General features: G+C 36.2%; 2 protein-coding genes across 6 annotated transcripts in view; both read left to right on the top strand.

The window, feature by feature from the left end:
* Positions 1-2,980: 2,980 nt before the first annotated feature.
* LOC129281541 (hydroxyacyl-coenzyme A dehydrogenase, mitochondrial-like) lies at positions 2,981-16,480 on the top strand. 2 transcript variants are annotated; one of them, XR_010296450.1, is made up of 9 exons: positions 2,995-3,203; positions 4,255-4,383; positions 5,060-5,217; positions 5,800-5,926; positions 6,300-6,389; positions 8,222-8,294; positions 11,099-11,215; positions 12,509-13,002; positions 13,249-13,846. XR_010296450.1 is itself a non-coding variant. In XM_064113020.1 (8 exons), exons 1-8 carry the CDS (start codon positions 3,087-3,089, stop codon positions 12,628-12,630), a joined length of 933 nt encoding a protein of 310 aa, XP_063969090.1. In that variant the 5' UTR covers positions 2,981-3,086; the 3' UTR covers positions 12,631-16,480. The 2 variants fall into 2 exon arrangements, 1 of the variants encoding a protein (XP_063969090.1); XM_064113020.1 differs by having other exon boundaries at positions 2,981-3,203; positions 12,509-16,480.
* Positions 16,481-17,684: 1,204 nt separating this feature from the next.
* The window catches only part of LOC129281542 (tyrosine-protein phosphatase non-receptor type 13-like), a 68,692-nt gene continuing 61,380 nt past the window's right edge, over positions 17,685-24,996 (top strand). For all 4 annotated transcript variants that reach the window (XM_064112936.1, XM_064112935.1, XM_064112937.1 and 1 more), the window contains exons 1-5: positions 17,685-18,257; positions 21,026-21,173; positions 23,510-23,691; positions 24,343-24,501; positions 24,885-24,980. In XM_064112936.1, the coding sequence (XP_063969006.1) occupies positions 21,044-21,173; positions 23,510-23,691; positions 24,343-24,501; positions 24,885-24,980 (567 nt within the window). In that variant the 5' untranslated portion in view covers positions 17,685-18,257; positions 21,026-21,043. The remainder of the gene's footprint in view (positions 18,258-21,025; positions 21,174-23,509; positions 23,692-24,342; positions 24,502-24,884; positions 24,981-24,996) is intronic.

Raw genomic sequence — 24,996 nt, 5'->3', positions numbered from 1 at the left:
TTGACCCCAAACAGAGACAGTTTAAGGACTATTTTTTAGAAATCAAATAAGAGAATACATATCTCACCATACTCATCTAATTTGAGTGCCAAGCGCTTGCTGATTTTGTTAGAAAACATGAAAACCTTTTGTAGTCATTGTAATCATGATTAAAATACGCATCTCACTAATCAAATATTGTGAGCGCGAAGTGCGAGCTAAAAATTTAGGAAATTCAGACCTGAAGAGAAGCATTCTAAGGCTTGTTTGTAGGAATTTACGAAGACCATACGTACTTCACGTACAAAATGATGCGAGCGCGAAGCGCGAGCTGAAAATTTTGTATATATTGACCCCAAACAGGGACATTTTAAGGACTATTTCTTTTTTTGAATCCATTAAGAGTATGCATATCTCACCATAGTCATCCAATGCGAGTGCCAAGCGATTGCTGATTTTGTTAGAATCACATTCAAACACATGAAGAGCAGACAAATCTCATCAATCCACTAATTCGAACGTAAGCACGAACACGAACAAGGATTTTTTTTTATATACATACCTTAAAATGGGGCTATCACTTTAAGTAGTCATGAAAAGAAGCATATGTCACTACATAAAACAATAATAACTCGAAGTGCGATGATATATATTTGGTGCATATTGACTTGAAAACAGGACGTTTTGGTACAACATGATTGTACATGTATATCTCGTTAAACAGACAATGCTAGTACCAGGAATAATGAACAAATAGGCCCTGAGCACATAATGTTTCATAAAGTTATGAAGAAAAAAAATAATTCTTATGTAATATAACACAACATATAATATAATATAACATTATAATGTACAATAAATTCTTCTTTCCCACTACGTTTCTTTCTTCTCCCTTTTCTCCCGTTTTTTTTTTTTTTTTTTTTTTTTTTGCCAGCCGATTGGGGGGCACGTGCCCCCCCATGCCCCCCCCCCCGTAGTTACGCCACTGGGGACACAATATCAAATGTCCCCCTACTATTTTTGGTCTTTCATGAAGGAGAAAAATGCATCACTTCACAATCGAAATAATACAAGTATTTTGGACTAAATGACCTTACATTTTGGGTGAAAACCTTTTTTTTTCTGGGCTTGTCAATTTTCCAGACCCTGATTCCCTTACCTTTGGGGACAGATTTTCGCCCATGCCAACCCACCTATCAAATATTTATGACGACATGCATACCACCATTTTCATAAAATATTGCTAACCTTTAGAATTAAATAAAGTTCTTAACTATTTGTTATCAGATTTTCATAAAATTTATTTATTTAGATAAAATGTATTTGATAAAAATATTTTCAGCCCGGACTACCCCCAAAACAAGCTGCGTATCTGAATAAACATGCGTGCGTGTGTTTAGAGTAAGACCTAGTATCTGGGCATTTTTAATGCATTTTTTTAAATAAAATCAATAATGCGAGCGCGAAGCGCGAGCAGAAAATAATTGATATTTCGATGTGAAAAAGGGTGAATTTAAACAATATTTCAAGTACTGTGTCGGAAAATTCTGAAGGGGGGGGGGTTCTATTTTCATTACATTTCTGTCATTTATCATACCTACCACTAGCTTTTCAGGAGGTGCTGCCTATGGAAAATAACACATGCAGGACCCCCAAATTTTGGGGGTGCTTCACCCCCAGCATCCCTGCTTCCTATGGCCATGGGGCAGGGCGAAAAATGCTGTGAAATTTGATTTCTATTGTCTGACTTGTAATTGTTTGTACAAAACACGGGCGGTCGGGCGCGCGTACACCTGATTCGACATAAAACCTGGAAGTTTCAAGTCCAACCACATATGCCCATATCCCATATGTCCCTCCCCGCTATCAATTAGTGTGTAAACTATGGTTATCACGTATCGCGCGCGACCACTTCTGTATCGGAGTGCCGGAGCTTGATTGAGTCGCGTTTTAGGAGGGATGTTATTGGAATATGTGAAAGATTATGTAAATGATTTGCGATTGTCGGATGTGATTATCATGTACATTATAACATATTAAAAAAATACAGGGGGGAACCTGATTTCGTAGTGGTGCTGCCTATGGAAAATAATACACGCAGCACCCCCGCTTCCCAGGTCCTTGGGACTGACTCCAGATAGGGCACTTACAAGAAGGCAAGGGTGCACTTGCTCACATATAAAACGGGTCCTTCTCAAGGGGCACAGAAGACGTTCGTGGGGGCACCTTTCTTGGGTAAATAAGGGCACTGATTCCAGAAAGGGCATTTACAAGAAGGCAAGGGGCACTTGCACACACATAAAACGGGTTCTTCTCAGGTGAAAGGGGCAAGGGGCACTTAATGCCCCCAGCCCCCCCCCCCCCCCCCACGGATCGCCGTCCCTGAAAAGAATCCACAAACTTATTGTGCATTTTGAATCCTACATTTTCACTTTTATAATTTATAAAATGTCCCTAATGTTGTAATTTTCTGCTTCCTGATAGAAACCTTTATAGGCATACTTCTCAATTTGAAGTCATATATATTAAAGAAAGGTCTAACAAATAAATTTGCAATTAATCGCTTGTCTGCTTATTGGATGATGCATAGAGAAAATAATTATGGTCGATTTTTGTTCTTTTTGAGAGAGAGATGGACTACACACCAAATGAATAACAAACAATAAAGGGAAAAGAATAATAATTTAACAAATTGGATAGGCAAAATATACCAATCCCTTTCAAAGCAACAAATCACTACGTAAAAGAGAAGGGGTAACTGAACACAAGTAAAGTGAACAAAAAGAAGGGGGCACTATCTTGTTAATAAAAAAAAACTAAATGGAGAAGCAATCGAATGTACATTACTCTTTAAACACATAGATCTGTTAGCAATACAGTAAAGCTGTAGTAGACTAGTTAAATTCAAATCAATTCAAACCCAAAAATAATTGTTTAGTTTGAGAGCGGCCGACACGCCCACTCTGTTTGTTTGTTTTTGTATTTTCTTTCTTGATTTGCTGCATGCAAGTCATCGTACACCGTCGAGCGTGTGGTAGCATAACCGACTTGAGACTTGAGTACAGCAGAAATCATCTATTTTCGACTCTTTTAACATCATCTTCAAGATGGCATTTGCAACGAAAGTAATCTCCCGTAGTATGGTAACATCTGCAGCAAGAATGGCAGCTATTAAGAATGTCACAATCATAGGTGGAGGTCAAATGGGTGCCGGTATTGCTCAGGTAAAACGGATTATGTAGTCCCACATGACCACTTTTGTGTGTGGAATTTGTGTGTAAATCCCATTTAAAAAATAAATCAACATTTTATACTTCTTCTCTCACTTCTTCTCATTTTCTTTTTTCTTCACCTCCTCCTCTTCATCCTTCTTCCCCTCTTCAATTCTCGGTATGGTTTTAGTTTTTTACTTATTTCTGTTTTTTCTGCATTCTGCCTAGACAGCTGGCAGCCGTCTGTTTCGAGGAGTTTTTTTTACATTTTTTTTTTTTCTTTTCTTCGTACACAGACGGCTCGCTATCGTGCAGTCACCTTTAGGGGGTTAACAATGCAAAATCCCCCGACGGGGCTTATCGATTTTTGTCTCTATTTCATAAAAATATATAAAAAGAACTGTACCAAAAATAAATAAAGATTATTATTCCGTTTTGGCCTGAAATGCACCAAAACGGGGAAAAATAAACTTAAAAATAAAAGGGGAAAAAACAGTGACTTACTTCGGCTGTCGCGCAACTTCATTGCCCTGTTTTATCCGAACTTAATACATAAACATATGGCCATTGAGTCCCTGTACAGATCGAGCTAGAACTTCGGTCTCTGTATTTGGTTAGTGGAGCCAACGGAGTTCAGCGGAACAACAACATAACAGAGACCGAAGCTTTTGGTCTACATTCTGCCTAGCATGCCTCCTCAGACTTGACTTGTCTTGCTCTTGAGAAGTTGAGTCCTCATTTTGTCTTTCAAAGACAAAGTTCAACGTTAAATTCTTACATTTTTTCCTTCTTCCTCCTCAAGAGTCAAGTTCTTGAATCTTGTCCTTTTTATTCTTCTGGCTCTACCAGGTCCTTATTTTCATTTATTCAATCTCAAGCGAGATTCTGGATGCCTGATGAGCTGAAGGAACGCGTGCGCACTGGTTGATGTGGTGTTGTGAAAAATATATGATTTTTATTGCTCTTCACTCATGTGGAACAATTTTTTTTTCACTTTTTGCAATGTCATCACTATCATTGCTTTTCTCAAACTCTTCTTTATTGTTAACTTATCATTCAACAGGTAGCAGCACAGAGTGGACATGCAGTCACTGTTGTGGATCTGAGTCAAGATGTCTTGGACAACTCCAAGGCCTACATCCAGAAGAGCTTGGCCCGTGTCGCTAAAAAGAAATACGCTGAAGACCCAGATGTAAGATTTTATTTCTTAATTCACCAGCTCAACCACAAATAGATATTTTCCTGTTGAGCCATTTTGCAATTTAGGAACATACATACATAATTTAATTAAAACAAATTAGAATTCTATTAAATTGAAAGGCACCATACTCCAGCTGCAGGTAAAAGACATTTTCTGTGCTCTCTCTCTCTCTCTCTCTCTCTCTCTATATATAGGAAGTACCATTATCTGTATCATTTTTAAGTGTTTTTTGTCCTGTAATATAAAGCTCAGGGATTAATTGCAGCATGTCATTATAAAAATGATTGGATCAATCAGTTTGTTCTACAAAAATAATAAATAGGCTTTGTGTTTGAATTCTCGTAAGTTTCAAGCTAAATTTGTCAATGAAATGTTGGTTGATAAACAGTTCGGCTAGCCATAGACTAATTGGTGGTAGATCAAGTCGATATGAGACGAGATCCATGGACATAACCTAACTTGAAAATAGATAAAATGGTAAATGGGCTTAGTCGCAATTAGCCTAATAGCAGTTCAGACTAAATATTTATTAGACAAACTAGTTGAAGACAAACTATCATTAGACCATGTAGGGTTAGATGGAACAGAAAACATATAAAGCAGCTGTAGATCTATCAGCATTGTACCATTTTATTCCTTTTTAACAATTCCCTGCTCTTCTGTCTAGGGCGGCAAAGAGTTTGTGAACTCCATCTTGGGAAATATCAGTATGGTTACCGATGTGGAGGGCCCGGTGGGCACAGCAGACCTTGTGATAGAAGCCATCATTGAAAACATCAAGATCAAACAAGACCTCTTCAGCAAGTTAGACAAAATAGCACCAGCGTAAGTAGTTATTAATTTCTCCAGGGGAGTGTTTCACTGAAGCGTCTTGTCAATGATTTCTACTGACTAATTTGTTCTGAGCCAATCACATGCAAGGATATCAGTAGCTTATAACAAATAGCCAGTGAAATCTCTGTTTCATGAAATAAAAAAATCACATTTCCATCGTAACTAGGTCCAACCCTTGATATAAATATTATGTATTCTTTAAAGACATTCAAAAGGATTAGGAGGGCATATTGACAAAATACATGTAGTATGTTCATGCTGTAGGAGTGAATAAGAAATCAATAGAGAATGTGATAGAAATGTATCTTTTAGAATTAAAAGATGGTGTGCAATGTTGTATATCAGTTGAATATTGCAAAATCTGGAACCTACGGCTATGTATTTTATCCCTTCAATATTTATGTGCCTTGAGCACTGTGCAGAGTGAATTTGGCGTTTTATAACTTACTTTATTATCAGCATCATATTTGGTAACATGAGTAAATTATCATATTGTCATGGCGGTCTCACTCCAATTGTTGTTTTTACCATAGCATGAAAATATCCTTTTCATCTCGCCTTTATTCTGTACAGAAACACAATCTTTGCAAGCAACACATCATCATTACAAATCTCAGACATCGCCAGTGTAACGTCAAGAAAAGACAGATTTGGTGGACTTCATTTCTTCAATCCAGTATCCATGATGAAACTAGTTGAGGTAATTTATCTTTGTATATTCTAATTGTTTAGTCCTGTTGGTTTTGCCCCCCCCCCCCATCAGACAAGTGGAGGGGGTATTTTCAGGCCATTTTACCTGAAATTTTTTTTTGCAGCCATGTAAAACAAACAACTAAGTGCTGACTTGCTCTAAATGCAAACATCCAGGAGGAGAAGAAGAAGAAGAGGAAGGGGAAGGAGACAAAGACGAACAAGAAGCAGAAGAAGAAGAAGAAGAAGAAGAAGAAGCTGAAGAAGAAGAAGAAGAAGCTGAAGAAGAAGAAGGAGGAGGAGAAGGATCAGAAGAAGATCTTTAAACCATTTAGCATTCAAAACTTTTTCTAATTTCATTTCTTATTTTCTCTCTTCTGTAGGTGGTGAGAATAAACGATACAAGTGATGAGACGTATAACAGCCTTATGGATTTCTCAAAAGCTGTTGGCAAGACACCAATCACATGCAGAGTGAGTTCTTTTCCTTACTTTATATGCCACATAAAATCAACTTAATCTGCTTTTTCTCCTCAAATTGGCAATGATCATCAATTTTATATTGATTTTCTTATTCTAATAAATTAAATATAGATGTAACAGTCTAAATGAGAGATGATAGCAAGGTGGAAACAAATGTTACCAATTTGCATATATTATTTAAGCTGCAATTTTGTTCTTTTTATTACATTATTAGAGTGCTTAATGATTACATTAAGTTAAACAGCTAATATGGAAGAACATCACACAGTTAATGGAAATGGTATCATTATTTTCATTCCTTTTTTTCACTATCTAATCATATTCCATATGTGATCATTGCTAGGATAAAGAAAACCTGCAAAACTGCCTCCTAAATGATATTATATATCTCTTATGATTGGAGAGGGGACAGTAGGGAGAGTGTATTTCCATGATTTTATTGCTTATTCGTTTACTGTATGCATTTATGCAAGGAATTGAAAATTGTACTGGTTGTTCAAGTCACAAAAATATTTTTATTGCTTTTTTATTCACCCTATATATATGTATGTGGGGATTTTGAAAAAATTGCTGGTTGCTGAAGTCGTTATAAAACTACCATATGTTATTCACCTAATCACCTTAAAGGGGAAATAATATAGGGTATTTATATTGCGCACATATCCACCTTGTTAGGTGCTCAAGGCGCTCCTATATTACCCGGCTAAGCTAGGCGTTCATAGTGCACACAGCTTTTTAAGGAATTACTTCCTACCGGTACCCATTTACCTCACCTGGGTTGAGTGCAGCACATTGTGGATCAGTTTCTTGCCGAAGGAAATTCACCCTAACAGGTTGATTTAATAAAAGCATAACGATTCGAGAAACAATAATAAGTCATACCCATCAGTCCTCTGGTTTACAGGAATAAGGCATTTTGAGTAGCATGGTCCAGTATGCGATCATCATGTATGATAAGGTGGGGAAATGTTCTTAGATTGCTTAATGTGTGTTACAAAACTGATTTAACTGTAAAATGGAAATCATTTTGGTCATGGAGCGTGAAGAGTACGAGAGAACTACAGATAATTACTGTCTAAATGCACAAGTTGTATGCATGCATGCCAGCTTCCGATGTCTGGGGTAATGATATAACTGTATTAAAGCGCTTAGCGACGTCATTCCGATGTATTAAGCGCTATACAAAAACAGATTATTATTGTTATTATTATTATTATCATTATTATCATTATTAATTTTATTATTATTATTATTGGTAGTATTATTATCATTGTTGTTGTTGCTGTTGTTATTATCATCATCATTATGTTGAATCTCGGGGGACCACAGAAAGCTGTTTGGCTTTTGATAAATTATTCTGAGAGGAAGTAAATAACATTATGTTTTTAAAGATATCATGGGTTCAGTTTCACAAAAATTCATGCTTAAATAACCACCAACATCCACGCCGTATTCAGTGCATAATCTGACGAAGATGCCATAGTGGGTGTTCCCTATAGAGCACGATTTGACTAATGCAGTGATACACTACATTTGGCACACAACTTGGAATTTATTTGTAAGTCACATAATTCTTAGTGAAACATACCCCTGGTTTGAATAATGGAATTTTATGCAGATTCTACTAGTACTTCAGTTACTTTTTCATTTCAGTTTATTTAAAATCCACTTGATTTTGCGGAAATTAAATTTACACGTAATGTGAACATGACTTGTAATTAATGTACATGTATGTATGAATAACTTGTGTTTAAATAATTTTGAAAGTGGAAAATAAATGGATTGAATTGAAAAATATGCCCTTTTCATATTTCCCCATTTAGGATACCCCAGGCTTTGTTGTGAACAGGTTGCTCGTACCATACATGGGTGAAGCAATAAGGATGGTAGAAAGAGGTGAGTAGAATCTAACGGTGCTATGTCAGGAAATCCTGAGGCAGCAACGTATACATTCTTGTGGAGGGGTTGGTGTGGCACTCTGAACCATCCTCTGTCATATTTTTATTTTTTACTGTTAAGGATAGAAGACCTCACACCACCACCCTCATCATCGGCCAACCCAGCTGTGTCAGGGAAATTGCCATTTGGTCTAAGACTCACTTGGTCTCATCCCACGGTTCCGTGACCTTTGCTCCAGATGGCGACAATTTCTCCGCTCTAAATTCCACACACTAATCAAACGACCAACGTCAACCCTGGGTTTAACACTATACCCTACCCTAAACCTAACATAAAACCCTATTGCAACCCTAACCCTACATGTACATCTTAGACGAAATTAAGCCTGGAGCAATTGTCGCAGAAGCGAATGTCGTGTCGCCCATCCCACATAGTCTAATCCTTGTTCATCTACAATAAGTTTGACTACTATTTGGTCTAAACGCTATTTTATTACAGTTTTGTCTAATTTCCAGCTAGGCATTCCCAGTTTGTCTGATGATCTACTTGGTCTAAAATCTGTCTATGTAAATGATAAAATGTTCATTTGGCAAAGTGCAAATTGATTAATAGTTTTCGAAGTGGTTATTAGACCATCTGGACATTAGGCTTATTGAGAATTAGACTAGCTGGTATTAGATCAAGTGTAGTGTTGACCAAGCAATAATTATAACAAATTGATACTAGACCAAATGGGTTAAGCCCATGTGGTATTTTAATATCCATGGCCCGAATTCACAAAGGTGGTTTCGGTTGAACCCATAGTTTATGCAGATTTCCTGTATAAATTACGCTTAATATGCCGCGTATACTGAAAGTGTCCAATGCTGATGCACACCAAATTGATGCCTCTTGCCATAGTTAAGTACGCTATTTTAGTAAAGAGTCCACTGTATTAACAGTGGGCTCATTAATTCAAAACAGTGGACTCGTGAATAAAATAGCGTACTTATCCATGGCAACAGGCGTCAATTTGGCGCACTGACAAAAGCACATCCGCATTGGACATTTTTTAATATTTGCGGTAAATAAGCATACTAGTAATTTATACAGGAAATCTACATAAACCATGGGTTCAAATGATGGTTTAAAAAAAAACCTTTGTGAATTCAGGCCTAAGATGTGGATGAACTGCTTAGAGACCAAATTAATATAACTCTGCATTGTAGTCAGGGAAGGAAATAATTTGTATTTTTTAGGGGCTATCTTCTATTTCCACATGGAGGGATTGCAGAAATTTTGGGGGCTATTTCTTTCATTTTAAGGGCTACTTTTCAGGGGGAAACAAGCACTAGCAGTTATGCAATAAAAGCAAATATTATTCTGCCACAGTTCGAATACTGATTTTCTAAATAATCTTGAATATTTTTTGTGATAATAATCTTGGGGTGACTCTAAAAAGAATGGTCACTCCAAAGCATGCATTTTTGGGGAAATTTAGAGGCTATTTGGGCTGTCATGAGGGCAAAATCACCCATTGCCCTCATGGATTTCCTATGCTGATTATAATGAGACTCTCTGCATACCATTTCTCCCAGTCCCAAGTTAACCAAACTTCCAGAAATGTGTAAAGTCTTTAAAAGTCAAAGGATGACTAAAATTGCTGCGTGATGTGTTAAATCAGTGTGTAATTTCAGGATCATTAATTTATAAGTTCTTTGTAATTTTTCTTTGATCCTTCCACTTTTCTTGTACCAGGTAAATATTTTCACTTATGTATGTAATTTATTTGAAATATTCCATATTTCTTGACTTGTATGTTTTTATGAAAGTAGTGGTAAATAAAGTTTGAATTTTAATTTCAATTTCAGTTCAACAATGCTCTTTTCAAAAAAGCTTTTGAATCTGTGCCAGGCAGTTTTGCAAAGTTAACAAACCTGTGTTTGATTAGGAAAATGATTATGAAGAAGTCTCCTACTTTCCTTTCAGTTCATTTTCTGTGATTCAGGTACATTCAGAGTCAAGAGGAGTGGGTACCATTTTATAGAAGAACATGCACTTGTATTACATGACAAACTAGAAAATTGATGAAAAGCAGCAATACAATCCAAAAAGTGGTAGATAAGGAAGAATTTTATTTACTGTCCAAAGGTTAATCCCCTACTAATAAGAACTGGTTAGGAGTTTGAGAAGAAATTGTGAGTAAAGGATTTCTCTAAGCGCTAATGCAAACCATGGTTGATGTAGAGTGGGTAGTAAAACATGCATGTAGTAATGTCTAGTAGCCCAATTTGGGTAACGATTTTGCACTTACTGGGTATCTTGTCATATCTTTATACCTGAATTTGCACATTTCACTTAGCAAAAAGAGACAATACACAAGTCCTTTTTTAGTACATTTTTCTCATTTTAATCATATTCCATGTATGATCGCTTGCATTTACATTAAAGTAAAAATGCAAAAATGCCTCCTTATAATGACAGGTCCATCAATATTTTTACAGAAGATATGAAAAATCTGATAATAATAATAATCAGTTCTTGTAAAGTGCATATCATGTTGTCTAACGTCTCTATGTGCTGCCAAATGGACCTTGCATTATTAATACTCTGGGTTTAGCCCAGCAAGCCTTTTGTGAGTAAATTTATTTTGCTGAAAGAAAACATGCCATGGCTGGGATTTGAACCTGCTGCAACCCTCTGTTTCAAAGTCCAAAGACTAATCCACCTGGCTGGAACACTCCATGTAAAATGGAGTTTGGAAGTCAACCAGCCCATAGATTTTTCCATTAATTGGATTTTTTTTTCTTTTTTTTTTCTAGGTGATGCTACCATGAGGGATGTGGACATTGGTATGAAGCTTGGAGCAGGTTATCCCATGGGACCATTTGAGCTGGTGGACTACGTTGGTGTAGATGTTATCAAGTTTATTCTGGATGGTGAGAAACAAATGAATCAAAGACATATTCAAGAGGATGTTCATTTGTGATGGAAAAGAAAATTTGACATGAAACTGATTGAAATTATTATTATTTGTTTGGTGTTACCTGTGCCTGGGAGGCGAAAAGCGAACTGAATTACTATGGCCCGCAGGTCTCTCCTCCCGATATAACTGATTGGGGGAGTGCAGGTGGACCACTACACCGGGGTTTCCCCCTGCTCTTATACGAATAGTGCAGCGGGTTCTTAACGTGCAAAGGTGATGACTCTCCTCTACAAGGGGCTTTCATTTAACGTCCTATACGAGGGTCAGTGTTTTCCACTGTAACATAGCCTGCATCTATGGAACAGGGGAGAAAAGTTAAACACACGATGCAGGCTTCAGTCATCCGCCCGTTAGGACTCGACCCCACGACCTTTGGTTCGACAGGCAGACGCTTTACCGACTGAGCCATCTTTGCTCTCTAAATGGTTTAAAAATGTAATTGTCAGACTTCCATTAGAGGGGAACTGATCCCCAAAGAGCTATAACACACATTGAATCGCCCCTGTAGACCGTTATGCATTAGATAAGTGTTGAATATATGTCCCCTTTTATAACAAAATTAGAAATATATACAGTGGATTCGAGTAAAAATGATGTCGAAGGTCAAGGTCACATAGGTCATTATATAAGTGTATAAACTGAAAATACCTTGTTCATAACTGAAGAGTTGTTCGAGGGTTCAACTTTAAACTTAGCTCATATATGTACATTATGTGAGAGGCATTATGATCTGAGCCCCATCTTACAAAGAGTAATGATTGATCCAATCAATCTCAAATTATCGGAAATTCATCAGTGTCATATTTTTTTCTACAGGAAATTTGTGCAATGTCCTTTGTAAGCAAAAAGAAGCACCCTTTTCAAGAAAGCAATGAAAAAATCTATGAATAAACAGCATATGTAGAAAATATTTTGAACAAACGTGCAATTAGATATTGACGTTGCTGGCATTCCATAGTTGTGGTTAATCGGATCAATCGCAACTCTTTGTAAGACGGGGCCCTGTTTGATTTAGGGGTCAAAGTCAAAGATCACAGAGGTCATTATTTGAAAATTTAGAAGATAGGTACAATGATTTCTTCATCTGGCAGTTGCAGATGCATAAATTTTGACTGTGAGGTCGAGAATCCGTTTAGTTCATTCTAGTTTGCATATATTATAAGAATACCAGTAAGTATCAAAATATTGTATCATAGTGATCATAATTTTTTTTTTTAATTCTTTATTTCTATTTTTTCCAATGCAGGATGGAGCGAATCTTTCCCCGATGAGCCTCTCTTCAAACCGAGCAAGATGATCAATGAGCTGGTAGCAGAAGGCAAGCTCGGTGTGAAAACGGGCGAGGGTTTCTACAAATACAACAAATAAAGAGATCTATTCATTATACATTCCTTGGGAGCATTTCACGAAACAAAATGTCAGTGATTTTCACAGACTCTTGTTATAAGCTACTATAAACGACTTCATCTGATTTGATGAGAGTGAATTAGCTAGTGAAAGTCACTGATTTTTGTTTCATGGAATGCGCCCCTTATATTGCACTCTAAAAACAGTCCATGTCTGGAAGACTTGGGGTGTTTATAGAAAGTTGTCAGCACTGACTGTTACCATAGTCACAGTTAGAGACCAAAGCTTCTCAGCCAATCAAAACCAAGGATATCAATGACATTGTCAGAGCTGACAAGTTCCTTTAAACGCCCTACAGGACCTTGGTACATGCTGGTTAGAAGATGACAGGTTGTGGCTGGGTCGATAAACCCTTGTATCTCAAAATTTAAATATTTTGATGACAGCTCAGAATAAGATAGATCTTTATAGAGTAATAACATGGGTAGCAACCTTCTTTTGCCTCAAAAGAGTTCTTCACAGGTATCAGGAGACTGTTTTCAGACAATATGAGACTGCCACCATTGCTATATTTTTAAAATGCAGCCTTTTTTAAGCTGCTCTAATTTTTTTTTTTTTTTAAATACGAGGTTTTATCAGCCCTGCCACAACGTATGGGTAACTTCATAAAATATGGATGTCCGACCCACTGTATGTGGGACCTTTGGTTGGTTTGGACTCTGTTTTATACGTGTGAATATGGCATCAGACCTTGCAATCTAGTCTTATTTGAAGTGCCACAGTGTTTCATCTTTCACCTTTTTCAATCAATTATAAAAATTATAAAATAAACTCACATTGAGTTTTGCTCCCTTTAATCCAAGAAATACATTATTGTGTGATTTTAGAATGCAACAAGCAATAACTCAAAGAGTATATGTTTGCACTTTTGTTTGTGTTTGTAATTTTTGTTTTCATGATTTCATGAATATAAGTTGCAATGATGATAATTATATTAGGACAATTCCATATTAAATATCAGCCTTTGTTTTCGTCTGACCCACATTTTTTTCCATTCTTCACATCTTGGACTGCTGAAAGCATGATATTGTGAAAACATTTCAATCTCTTATATGAACTAAAAAGTAGTGACAGACCACATCAGAAAGGTTCAACACATGGGGGTAGGGCATACATGCTTTTTAGAATTGCCCATTAATTACTATTGCTTACATTGTGCCTACATGTAACACTTACAGTAAATGATAACATATTTTTGTAAACACTGAATTATTTTGAGCCTGAAATCTTTGTAATTTTATGAGAACTAATGCTAATTATGTATAATAATTAACATCATTTATATAGCGCTTATCACAAAGAATGTCTCTAAGCGCTTAAGGAAAATAAATAGGAAGACAAGAAATTTCAGCTAAAATTAAACTATACATGTTGAAAGTTGAAAGTAGACAGTTGAAGTATGTAGAGTATGCAACCCAGTGTCTCAAATCTGTCTACATGCCATCTTCAAAACCACCTCCATCAGATAAATAGTGCTGGGGGTGTTTCACAAAGATTTAAGTATGACTTAGAGCCGCACTTAAATGCATAGTTGCGCTGGGTATAAAAGGCTTGACCGCATTGGTCAGATCATGCCAAGAGGATGCGCACTACTGCGTATTGATCAATAAGATTGCGCGTTGCATATCATGTACGCGTAGGGATTTAAGTGCGATTTAAGTCATACTTAAATCTTTGTGAAACACCCCCCTGGTAGTGTTTATGGTGCAAAAGGTTCTCATTCAATTTGCATAATTTTACCTTTTGATATTTATACCAAAAAAAAAACACAAATAGAAAGGAAAAACTAAATAAAAGCAATACAATCACAGTTATATCTTGTAGAAGATATTTTTTAAAATTGATCTGATGTGGTTTTGAAACCTCAATTCACGTATTCCTTATATTTGTCTTTCTTTTAAAGTTGCATGAGGGTTAATGTTTTATGATCAAATTTATTTCACATATCTTAGATATGTGTATTTATGCTAAGAAAATACAATCTCTGTTTTTAGTCATTTTTTTGGTTCAATTTTCATACAGTATTAGTTATCTGAGCGCTTAAGGTTTCTTCTGATATATTTCTTTGAATGCGATTCAGATTCTTGAAATGAGAAAGGCATCAAGTCATCTGGCAAACGGGTAATCTCAATGTCTTGTAACATGAAATTATGATATTTATTATAATCATTGTAATAACAGTGATAAAAGAAGTATTCATGTCTTGTATATCACCACTTAACTTCTCTATGGGCTTCCAAAGGGGCCTTTGATATTATCAACCTGACTTTAGCCCCGGCAGGCCTTTTACACTGCACAAGTATTTCAAGGAATAAATTCCTGCTATTAACTTGTAATTACAAGTTAAATGAGATTACTAGAACAACATACTTGCTTAACGTGGTGTTACTATTGCTGACAGAATATGAAATGAAATTGAGTTTGATTTAACGCTTTTATTGTTACCAGTATAAATGCATGATTTGGATGTTACTGGATTCGATTAGATGCATCTTTAATGAAGCTCATGTATTCACTTTTTTTTATACTGGAAGTATGCAGGGTATGATTATTAAAGGTCAAGTCCAACTCAGAAAAAGGTTGATTTGAATTGATAGAGAAAAATCAGACAAGCATAATGCTGGAAATTTCATCAAAATCGGATGTAAAATAAGAAAGTTATGACATTTTAAAGTTTCGCTTATTTTTCACAAAATATACATGCACAATTTAGTCACATGCAAATGAGAGAATCAATGATGTCACTCACTATTTCTTTTGTTTTTTATTGTTTGAATTATACAATATTTCAATTTTTACAGATTTGACAATAAGGACCAACTTGACTGAACCATAAAATGTTAAACAATGGTCATTCCACATGTCCAGGGAGAAATAAAACTTTGTTCCACAGGACAATGCAGAGAAAATTGGAATATTTTGTATATCATATAATGAAATACAAAAGAAATAGTGAGTGAGTGATGTCATCAGTTCTCTCATTTGCATACCAACCGGTATGTGCATATAACTGTTTTGTGAAATTAAGCGAAACTTTGAAATTTCATAACTTTCTCATTTTACATCCAATTTTGATGAAATTTTCAGCATTGTGCTTGTCTGATTTTTCTCTATTTATTAAAATCAACATTTTTCTGGGTGGACTTGACCTTTAAAGGCTTCAATTATACTTTTCCATTGAAAGATTAACTTTGTTCCTGATAGTATTCAAAATTATCTCAGGATGATTGCAAATGGGTGTTTATTATGCACCTAAGAATTGTGGTTTGTTGCAAATAGGAAAGCATTAGAATCACCAAAACGATGATGATAAAGAGTAATTTCACTATTTCTGCTTACATCCATGTTCATGCTCTCTACACAGAAAGGCATGTATTGGACTAAGCGCTAATGGCCACCCCGACCGGTCCATCTGTGTGATGAATACGATACTCAGGTCCATTTGAAGACTAGTCCAGCCTTTGCAAAATACAATTGTTTAGCTCACAGTGATTATTTATAGCTATCTTTATCAGAACTCTATGTTCTATTTCGCTCATTTTCTCCCCCCCTCCCCCTTCTCTCTCTTACTTTATTATACATTTTGATTTATCCTTGTTGCATGTTTATGATTACCAGACCGAATTATGAATTTTGAGACACTGAGATGAAAGCGTTAATGGAAATCCGTCTTTATTCACTGGAAAATGTTTTGATGTTTTATTTCTGTTATGATTTGTGCCTAGATTTTATCATATTTGATCAAATGTCATTGAATGTGTGAAATAATATTTCAATAAAGGAAATAAAAAAAAACTTTCAGTGCATTAAATTAATTCTCTTTGTTTTGTGATATCATGTTGTATGTCATATATCTTCTTTTTTTAAATACTCACTTTTATTTGTGTTACAGAGATTTTTTTTGGAACTGTTATTCTTTGTGAAAATTCTTACTTCGATTTATTACGACTTAGTTAAATTTAATGAATAAATATCAGAAAGTAACAATGCTAGATATACATTATTTTGATTTTTTCAAGAACATTCCATGTTTGAGAATTGGTCACTGTTATCAAAATGAAAAAAAAAAACACCCGTGAACTAGATTTAAATCGGGCACCCACTCAAAATAGATTGTCATGTAGATTCGATAAATTTGTCCAATTAAACTGATATTTATTTAATATGCTCTACATTGTAACTGTTATAGGGCATGATAATCTAGTAATGAATTGGAATGGGGTATATTATTCCCCTGTTTCACTGTATGTTGCATTTAATTTTTTTATGTTAAAGGAGAATGAAACCTTTAGAACAAGATAGCTTGTGTAAAAACAGAAAAATCAAAGAAAGAGATCAATGAAAGTTTGAGAAAAATCAGACAGATAATGTGAAAGTTATGAGCATTTGAATATTGTGATCACTAATGTTATGGAGAACCTCGAATTGGCAATGCGAGAAAGATGTGTGATGTCACTTGTGAACAACTCTCCCCATTACTTTAGTATATACTTCACTTATTAAAAACTGCCTCTTTTATCACATCTATCAGTAGATCATGTGTTCTTTCTATAGGAGAGCATGTAATACAGATTTTAAAAGAAAACATCATGGATGAAGAGTTTGTATCACCATAAGAAAAAGCAAAAAGAGACATTTTTTTGGAATTTTATAGTTGATCAAAGGGAAAGTTGTTCACATGTGACATCACACATCCTTGTCACGTTGCCAATAGGAGGATCTCCATAGCAGGATCTCCATAGCATTCGTGATTGCAATATTCAAATGCTCATAACTTTCTCATTATTCGTCCGATTTTTCTCAAACTTTCTCTGTTCTTATTCTTTGATTTTTCTGTTTCAACACAAGCCAACTTTTTCCAAATGTTTCATTTCCCTTTAATGATAAAACAATTTTAATAGAGTTACGGTACATATATTAAGATGAAGTAAATGCATATGGCCCTTTTTTAATCTTAATTATTTTCCTAATTATATGAGCAATATTTCTTTTCGTGGGCGCGGCTCTAAACAGTCAGAATTCAAGGTGCTTTATTATGGTGCTCTAATGAGCTTTGAACGGAGGATTTTTTATGAGTCCATTATAATTATGGGGGTCTACAAAATTTCGATTGGTTTAATATTACATAGAATCAATTTTTTGTGTAAATTTTGCAAAATTTAAACACAAGTATTTGCTTTAAAAAACTTTAGAGAATTTTATGATACATGTAAATGAAGGAATTCAAATAGGTTCTCAGATTTGACGTTCATACACCCCTATGCAAAAGTCGACGCGTCTACCGTTGTCAATAACGCTATGAGTCTTTGAAATGGTATGCGTTACATGCATGAACGATGCATCTGCTTGCTACCATACCGTTTACCGGGGTACCGGATCGGCCGATTTGACGGGGACGATGAATTCGGACGTACCGTATATATGAAGCGAAGCCATAAAAGCTGCAGAGATCGTTGTTTACAATCGAAATGGGACGGATTCTTCGCTTAAATAGCAAAAATGAAGACCCGTATTAAGCCAATGGAAGACTTTGAATGTTACACCCATGAGCAATACCATCAACAATAGGATATAGAAATTGGTGGCCGGTAAGTTGTTGGCTGTGCCGATTCAAAAGAGCATTTTTCTTTACAACTTTGAAGTTGAACAAAGTTGCAATTTTGCATTGCACTCGCTGCATGCATTATCGAATTGAAATTTGAACTGAGAATTGAGACCGATCTGAGATTATGTGTAGACCCCTCTACTAAATTGTGTCTCCGCTAGATAGGAATCATCATCTAGCTTATTCTTAACTTCTTCTTCTGTTTTCCTCCAGTCCTGGAGAACTGCGAGATCCAGTGGCCAGTGGATACGTAGTCGTAGAAAAAGTGGTTTGATAAATGTGTATAGAGACAAAAGAGCAAGGCTCAGGAGGAGGGTGGAATAAAGTGTAACACAAGACTGTAGTCTAGTAGTTGTTCTTGTTGTTCACCAACACTACAGAGAATGTTTGACATGAAGCTCATGCAGGAGCTACACACAATAGATCTAGATCTACAACTCTTCGAATCGAAGTAACAGACTTCGTCTCCCGATCTCTTGATCATAAATTGCAAAAGCTGACCTGGAAAAGGAGTCGCATCACTAATCCTTCGGCATTCAAGCTCTGCAATACTAGTAATGGACAATGGATCATGATCACCGCTCAGCTGAGGTGTATAGGTGGTCATGGTTGTGCCGATCATGCTCGTTTTATTTTCGGGGGGAAAGGAAATTAGACAAATAAACACTGAATTGTAATAATTTTCAAATTTTTTATCTTTAAAAATCTGAATCAAGAATAGTCTATAACAAGCCACAAGGCTCGACATTAGCGGTGGCCCAGGGCCACCAAAACTATACAGCGGGCCACCAATTTCTTCAAAATGATGACATTTGGTGGCCCGATCGGGCAACCAAAGCTAGTTTTCTTCAACGAACACAAATTACGACAATTTCGCCCACTTACTTACGATCGCATATACATGTATACGGCATGCGCAGGGGACGGTCCCCGGAGCTAAGCGGGAGAGCTCTGAGCCTCTCTATTCATCACATCTCAGTTTAGCTCATTGCGTCGTCGATCGAGTTAGCCAGCCAGCCAGCCGGATGACTGTTTCAGCGCGTGTGCAATTTTGCACACTCCACCTTAGGTTTAGCCTTTTTTTATTCCTAACTCTTACGCGCTGCGAGAAAAGTTGAACTTGATACTGCGTGCATCGAATGTGTATGGCACTGGGATAAATATTAATTGCGCTTGACACAAAGCTAGCTTGCATTGTTTACTTGCTTCTGTTATTAATATTGTTCGTTTCTTTGTCCTTTTCAATCATTTTTTTTTTACTTTGAGTTGGATGTCGAGGGCTTCATTAGCCAAATGGCTTTCAGCTCTCGTTTGTAAATTTATTTAGGTTTTTATCATTTTTTTTCTTTTAGTGATTGAATCCAGAGGTGGCTCCATGACTGAAATACATGTACTTTTGACTATCTATTTACCCTCATATATCGTCTTTCGAGTATTCAATTAATGTTTAAAAAAATTAATGAGAATATTAGATTTGCATCTGTTACTAACTTATTGTTCGTTTCTTTGTTCTTTTCAATCATTTTTTTTTTACTTTGAGGTGGATGTCGAGTCGCCAAATGGCTTTTAGCTCTCATTTGTAAATCTTTTTAGTGTTTTTTTTCCTTTTAGTGATTGAATCCAGAGGTGGTTCCATGATTTTTAAAATAGGGGGGGGGGGTCAGTTTAAAAAATTATGGGGCAACAGGGGTTGGCATGGTGCTGTCACTGATTCTATGAAGAAGAATGTGTAATTTCAGTACTCTATTAATTAATAATTACATTTTATTTTCAGATGTTTTAAATATTTATAAATACTGAAAATATACTATTACGAATCTCTTTGTTGGTTGTTGATAGACCTAAGACTATAATCACGTTTGAAGTGATCTTCAAGCATAATTGCTGTGAGAGGGAAAATTTTTTGATAGGATAAGTTAGATCTATTACTTTGCCATAATACTCAACACTTCGATTGTCGGCATCAACAGAAAGATGACAATTTCTTCCTCGTTTTTACAGGCATGCAGTTCTGTCTTTGTTTGTCATTTGACGTGCTCTGCACGGCATCTGGTCGGCTAGGGCTTGCCAATCATAACTGGCAATGATCAGGTTTCGAACAACGGGACTTATATGTTGTACAGACATGTACGTATTTACATGTTGATTCTCATCCATTTTTCTTCTTTTTAAACCTGCCTCCTCCACTCCTGAAGTTTCTTGCAGATGAAAGGGTTTGTGGTTGTAAGGGGGGGAGGGGCGAAGAACATGTGAGAAAAGCAAATGAGTGTTACCTCTTGTACAGCGTATTTGGATATCACTGTTAATTGTTTATTGTAATTTCATCTGTGTTTGATTTGCAATTATTTTTTGAGGTTCTGTGCAAATAAAGCTCTTATACACTGAAAATAAGAGAGTAGAGGTGGAGGATCATCGGTAAGATCTATAAAGCCATACTTTCACCATAAAGAGACCTGTTGGTAGTATTATCCAGGTCTCCAAGAGGAGGTCCCCTTGAGGTGGAGAATCTTTAGTTTGTCCAGTCAGATCTAGAAAGCCATACTTTCCCCATACATTATAGAAACTAATTGGTTTATGTTTCCTTCTGTCACTCAGATCCAGTGATACATGCATCATGCCTGTCAGTAGTATCCAGGTCTCCCTGAGTGAGGTGCTCCAGGTGAGAGGAGGTGGAGCATCCTCAGAGTTTTGAGCCCGTTCTTTCTCATACATGTATTGGAAAATATTTTTTTTCCCTCTTCTGTTACCCAGACCTAGCAATCCACCATTATGCCTGTCAGTAGTATCCAGGTCTCCTTGAGTGAGGTGCTCCAGGTAAGAGGAGGTCCCCTGGAAGAGGAGGAGCTCTGGAGCATACTCTGTCAGAGCTGCAAGGCCATACAGGACATATTCATTCAAGGTACATTGTAATTTCAGTTTATGCAAATGTTATGTAATTTTTTTTTTATACAGCAATACCTGTATATAGCAAGCCAAACAAAAAAAACTTTGGGGCAATGAGCGATATGCCCATGAAATTTCCATTTACAAACGCCCTATCAAAATTCAAAAGAGCCTGTTTAAATTGCTATTGGGTTCATTACAGAGTTTCATTTGGCAAGAACAGAAAAAAGAAAAATTATGTATTCCTGTTCAAAGATAATTTTGAAAATTCATACAAACTTATGATATTCAAATTTTATTGTATTTCCATATACATACATGTATCAATATTTCAAAGCTGCCAACTAATATGTTTTAACGATATGTAGTATGTTTTTTCATAATCAAAAGTGACAAAATGTGATTTTTTTTTATTGCAACATGTATGTTTGTTGTTAAATTTGATTGGCATGCTTCATATGTGTAATTTATCAATTTTTGTACCAAAATATGATTTTTTCATTCAAAATATGATTTATATTATGGATCAGTATGTTTTTTGGTCAACAGAGGTTGGCAGCTCCGATATTTTCCATTTCTTGAATCATTGGTCCCATTTTATTGACCAGCTTGTTTGGAAAGTATTCCCATATACAAGTGGGGGCATCGTGGTCTAGTGGTTAAGATTCTTGTCGTTCAATCTGAAGGATGTGGGTTCGATTCCAAGCCATGGCATGTTTTTCTTCAGCAAGAAATTTACCCACATTGTGCTGCACTCAACCCAGGTGAGGTAAAAGGGTACCGTCAGGAAGTAATTCCTCAAAAAGCTGTGCACACCGGAATCAGTAGAGTAGCTTAGCCGGGGTAATATAGGAGTGCCTTGAGCACCTAGCAAGGTGGATACATGCGCTATACAAATCCTATATTATTATTATTTTTATTAATATTATTGTTGTTGTTGTTGTTGTTGTTGTTGTTATTGTTGTTATTTGTATACATGCATCTGATTCTACACACTTTAATAATAATAATAATATATGTAGCACTTACTTCATAGTGTTTCCAAGCACTTTACAAAACGATTAAATAACATACATGTACATCAATATAATTGAACATTTAACAAACAAAAAAGGAAATGTAATGTGTAAAGTATTACCATATTACAAATTACAAGTTAGGTAAACCAGCCTGGAAATACAAAATAATCGTGATAAAAAACAACTCGGTCCCTCCCTATTCAGCAGTATTATTGTAGGGGGCTACAATCTGTAAGTGCCCATTTTTTCAGCAGTCATCTCAGTACCCAAGGTGATCTATGAAAATAGCCTGGTATACATTGTTAACTAATTATTTGCAGATCAATTATTTATTGAGCTTAAAGGTCCTATGAAATACAGCAAAGATGCTGGTTTATTCGTTAGCTTAGTGGTTACTAATAACGATTCCATCCAAATTTTACCCGAAAAACATCCCACATCAGGTTCAAAGGCAGTTTTACATTGAAAATTGAGCCAAATTCGCCACGCCCACAAAAAATTCAGACCGATTTGGTTTTGTATATCACGTGACAATTATGACGTCAGGGGAAGAATCTGCTGAGTGTTGCTGACGTTTGGAGCGTGAAGTGCCTATTGTGGTTGCACGTGTGGATTCAAAGTAAATGGATTGAATTGCTGGAATAATATTCAGAACCTGAATAGATCTTCAAAGTCTGAAGAATATCAGACGCAGCTGATGACGATGCTGCAGCCATGATCAAAACCTCATAAAAATCTTTAAAATCCATTAAGGATGAGCTTGGTCGAAACAGCAACTACACGAGAAACATGTGCAATGACTAGGGGTCCGGCTGCACAGCTGAGAAACTCTTTCTTTCGATGACGTCACGATGATTGACAGGTCGATCGACTTTTTCGAAAATTTTAGTGGGCGTTCCCGTTGAAGTTCATTTCCATGGAATAACTCAACACCAGTTCGTCATACACAGAAACCAATGGCAAATTCGTATTTTTCAAGTAAAACTACCCAAGAATAAATATATATCCAAAATAAGATGGTTTTTGTGTCATAGGACCTTTAAAAAATGTTTACATCGGCAATGTGTACATTGAATTATATTCATTGTCAGATAGGAAATAAAACAAGATTCTTATGCTGCACTCGACCCAGGTTTGGTGAATAGAAACCCAGCAGGATTCATACCTTGAATGCCCCCAGCTTTATCTAAAGCCCTGGTAATATGTAGTGCACCATTGAATTGGCAACTGGAAAATCTGTTCCTCATATTAATGCTTCATTTCATCAAATCAGCAGCCTTTTAATTTCTGATTTATTTTTGGTAAATTCTTTTACATCCAAATCAACCTGAAGGTCGTGCCATAGAATCTGATGGTCCCAGCTTTGTTGTCAGCCCGTATACAGTTCTCTTCAGTCCCAGCGGCACGGTTCAGTTTGCTGAAAGCATCGATGTCACGCTCCCGAACATCGCCAACTATCTCCCTCCAGAGGGTATCGGAGGTCAGAGGTCATTCTCTAATGCTACTGTTGAAAAGGTAAGCGTTTATCCAACATGTGTTTTGTAGTTATTTGTTTAGTTTTGTTTAATTATTTTTTGTCTGAATGCTCCCATAGACACTTCCAGGGGTTGTTTCACACTGCTGTTGTGTAAGGAGCTAAGGTATAGCAAGCCAAATACTGCCTCATTATTTTTTTTAACTGCATTAGCTGAAGTTAAGGTATGGTGATGCTGATTAAAAATGCTACTCATCCAAGGAATCACAATACTGTAACATTCAAATATAATTCTATCTGCGAAATACACTCTGGCTAAAGGTTCAATGGATAAAATGCCGTTTGGTGCAATGCAGATTGTAATTTTGAATAAATGCAAGAAAAATAGGCGTACAACCTTCCTTCCTCCTTCCATATAAAGATATATAACCACATTTTTACTATTGAACATTTAAGTAGAAATTCATGTACTTTGGGGCATTGGACAAAACATAAAATGTTTGGTGCTTTGCAAATTGTAATTTTGAATAAACAGAAAAAAAGAGAAAAATACAAGTACAAGGAAAACAGTTCCCCACGTCCTTCCATACAAATATCATATTTATTTCTTCATACATTGTATGCTTATTATTATACTATGATGTGTGATGCATCTTTGTTTAACCACCCCCCCCCCCCTCCTCTGCATACAGATGTATGTCTACGCACTTGGCAAGTCTCTTTTGTGGGCTTCCGATTACATGCGTGTTCCATACAGCAGTGCGGTCCTCAGTACCAGCCTACAGTCGCTGTTGATGGGTATGTCGGACAACAACCCAGTCACCCGCCTGGCACTGGTGCAGATATTAGAGGTAGGTTGAGTTTGGGTGTTTTCAGTTAACAGAATACAATGGTGAGAGGTTAGGACAAGTTCCTAATGTGAAATTGAGTCGCAGGAGAGACTGTCTCAACCTTGATATAACTTACCAGGGCTATTTTGCAAGGTTAAAGTCTTGGGAGGGGCCTTCTAGGTCCCCCTCTAAGATCGGGAATCGCAGAAATAACAATAGTAATTAGTAAGTTGTCAAATTAGTTCTCATAGTCATGGTTTCATTATAAACTTTGTAATTTTAAATGTTACTTAACCTAAGTACTTTTTTCTGTTTCAATATGCAAATGTAATGTTGAAAAGTATCAATTATTCACAAACCAAACTAAATGTATATAAAACTTGGTTACTTCTCTTTTATTTCAGGCATGTACCATACACGCTCAGAGTCTTGGCTACGGCATGCCTTACGCTCGTCACATCATCCAGCTTAGTAAAATTGTACTTGGTAGCATATTTGCGGTAAGTTCTGAAGATC

This window comes from Lytechinus pictus, chromosome 18 (assembly GCF_037042905.1).
Source record: "Lytechinus pictus isolate F3 Inbred chromosome 18, Lp3.0, whole genome shotgun sequence".
Taxonomy (NCBI): domain Eukaryota; kingdom Metazoa; phylum Echinodermata; class Echinoidea; order Temnopleuroida; family Toxopneustidae; genus Lytechinus; species Lytechinus pictus.
The sequence above is the reverse complement of the archived record's forward strand: the minus strand, read 5'-3'. Positions and strand labels throughout refer to the sequence as shown.

What these genes read in the sequence shown, in the direction of transcription:
- LOC129281541 (XM_064113020.1), top strand. Translation starts at nt 3,087, where the DNA reads ATGGCATTTGCAACGAAAGTAATCTCCCGTAGTATGGTAACATCTGCA. An exon ending in AATACGCTGAAGACCCAGAT is followed by an intron (nt 4,384 to 5,059) that starts GTAAGATTTTAT and finishes TCTTCTGTCTAG; the next exon opens with GGCGGCAAAGAGTTTGTGAA. An exon ending in TTAGACAAAATAGCACCAGC is followed by an intron (nt 5,218 to 5,799) that starts GTAAGTAGTTAT and finishes TATTCTGTACAG; the next exon opens with AAACACAATCTTTGCAAGCA.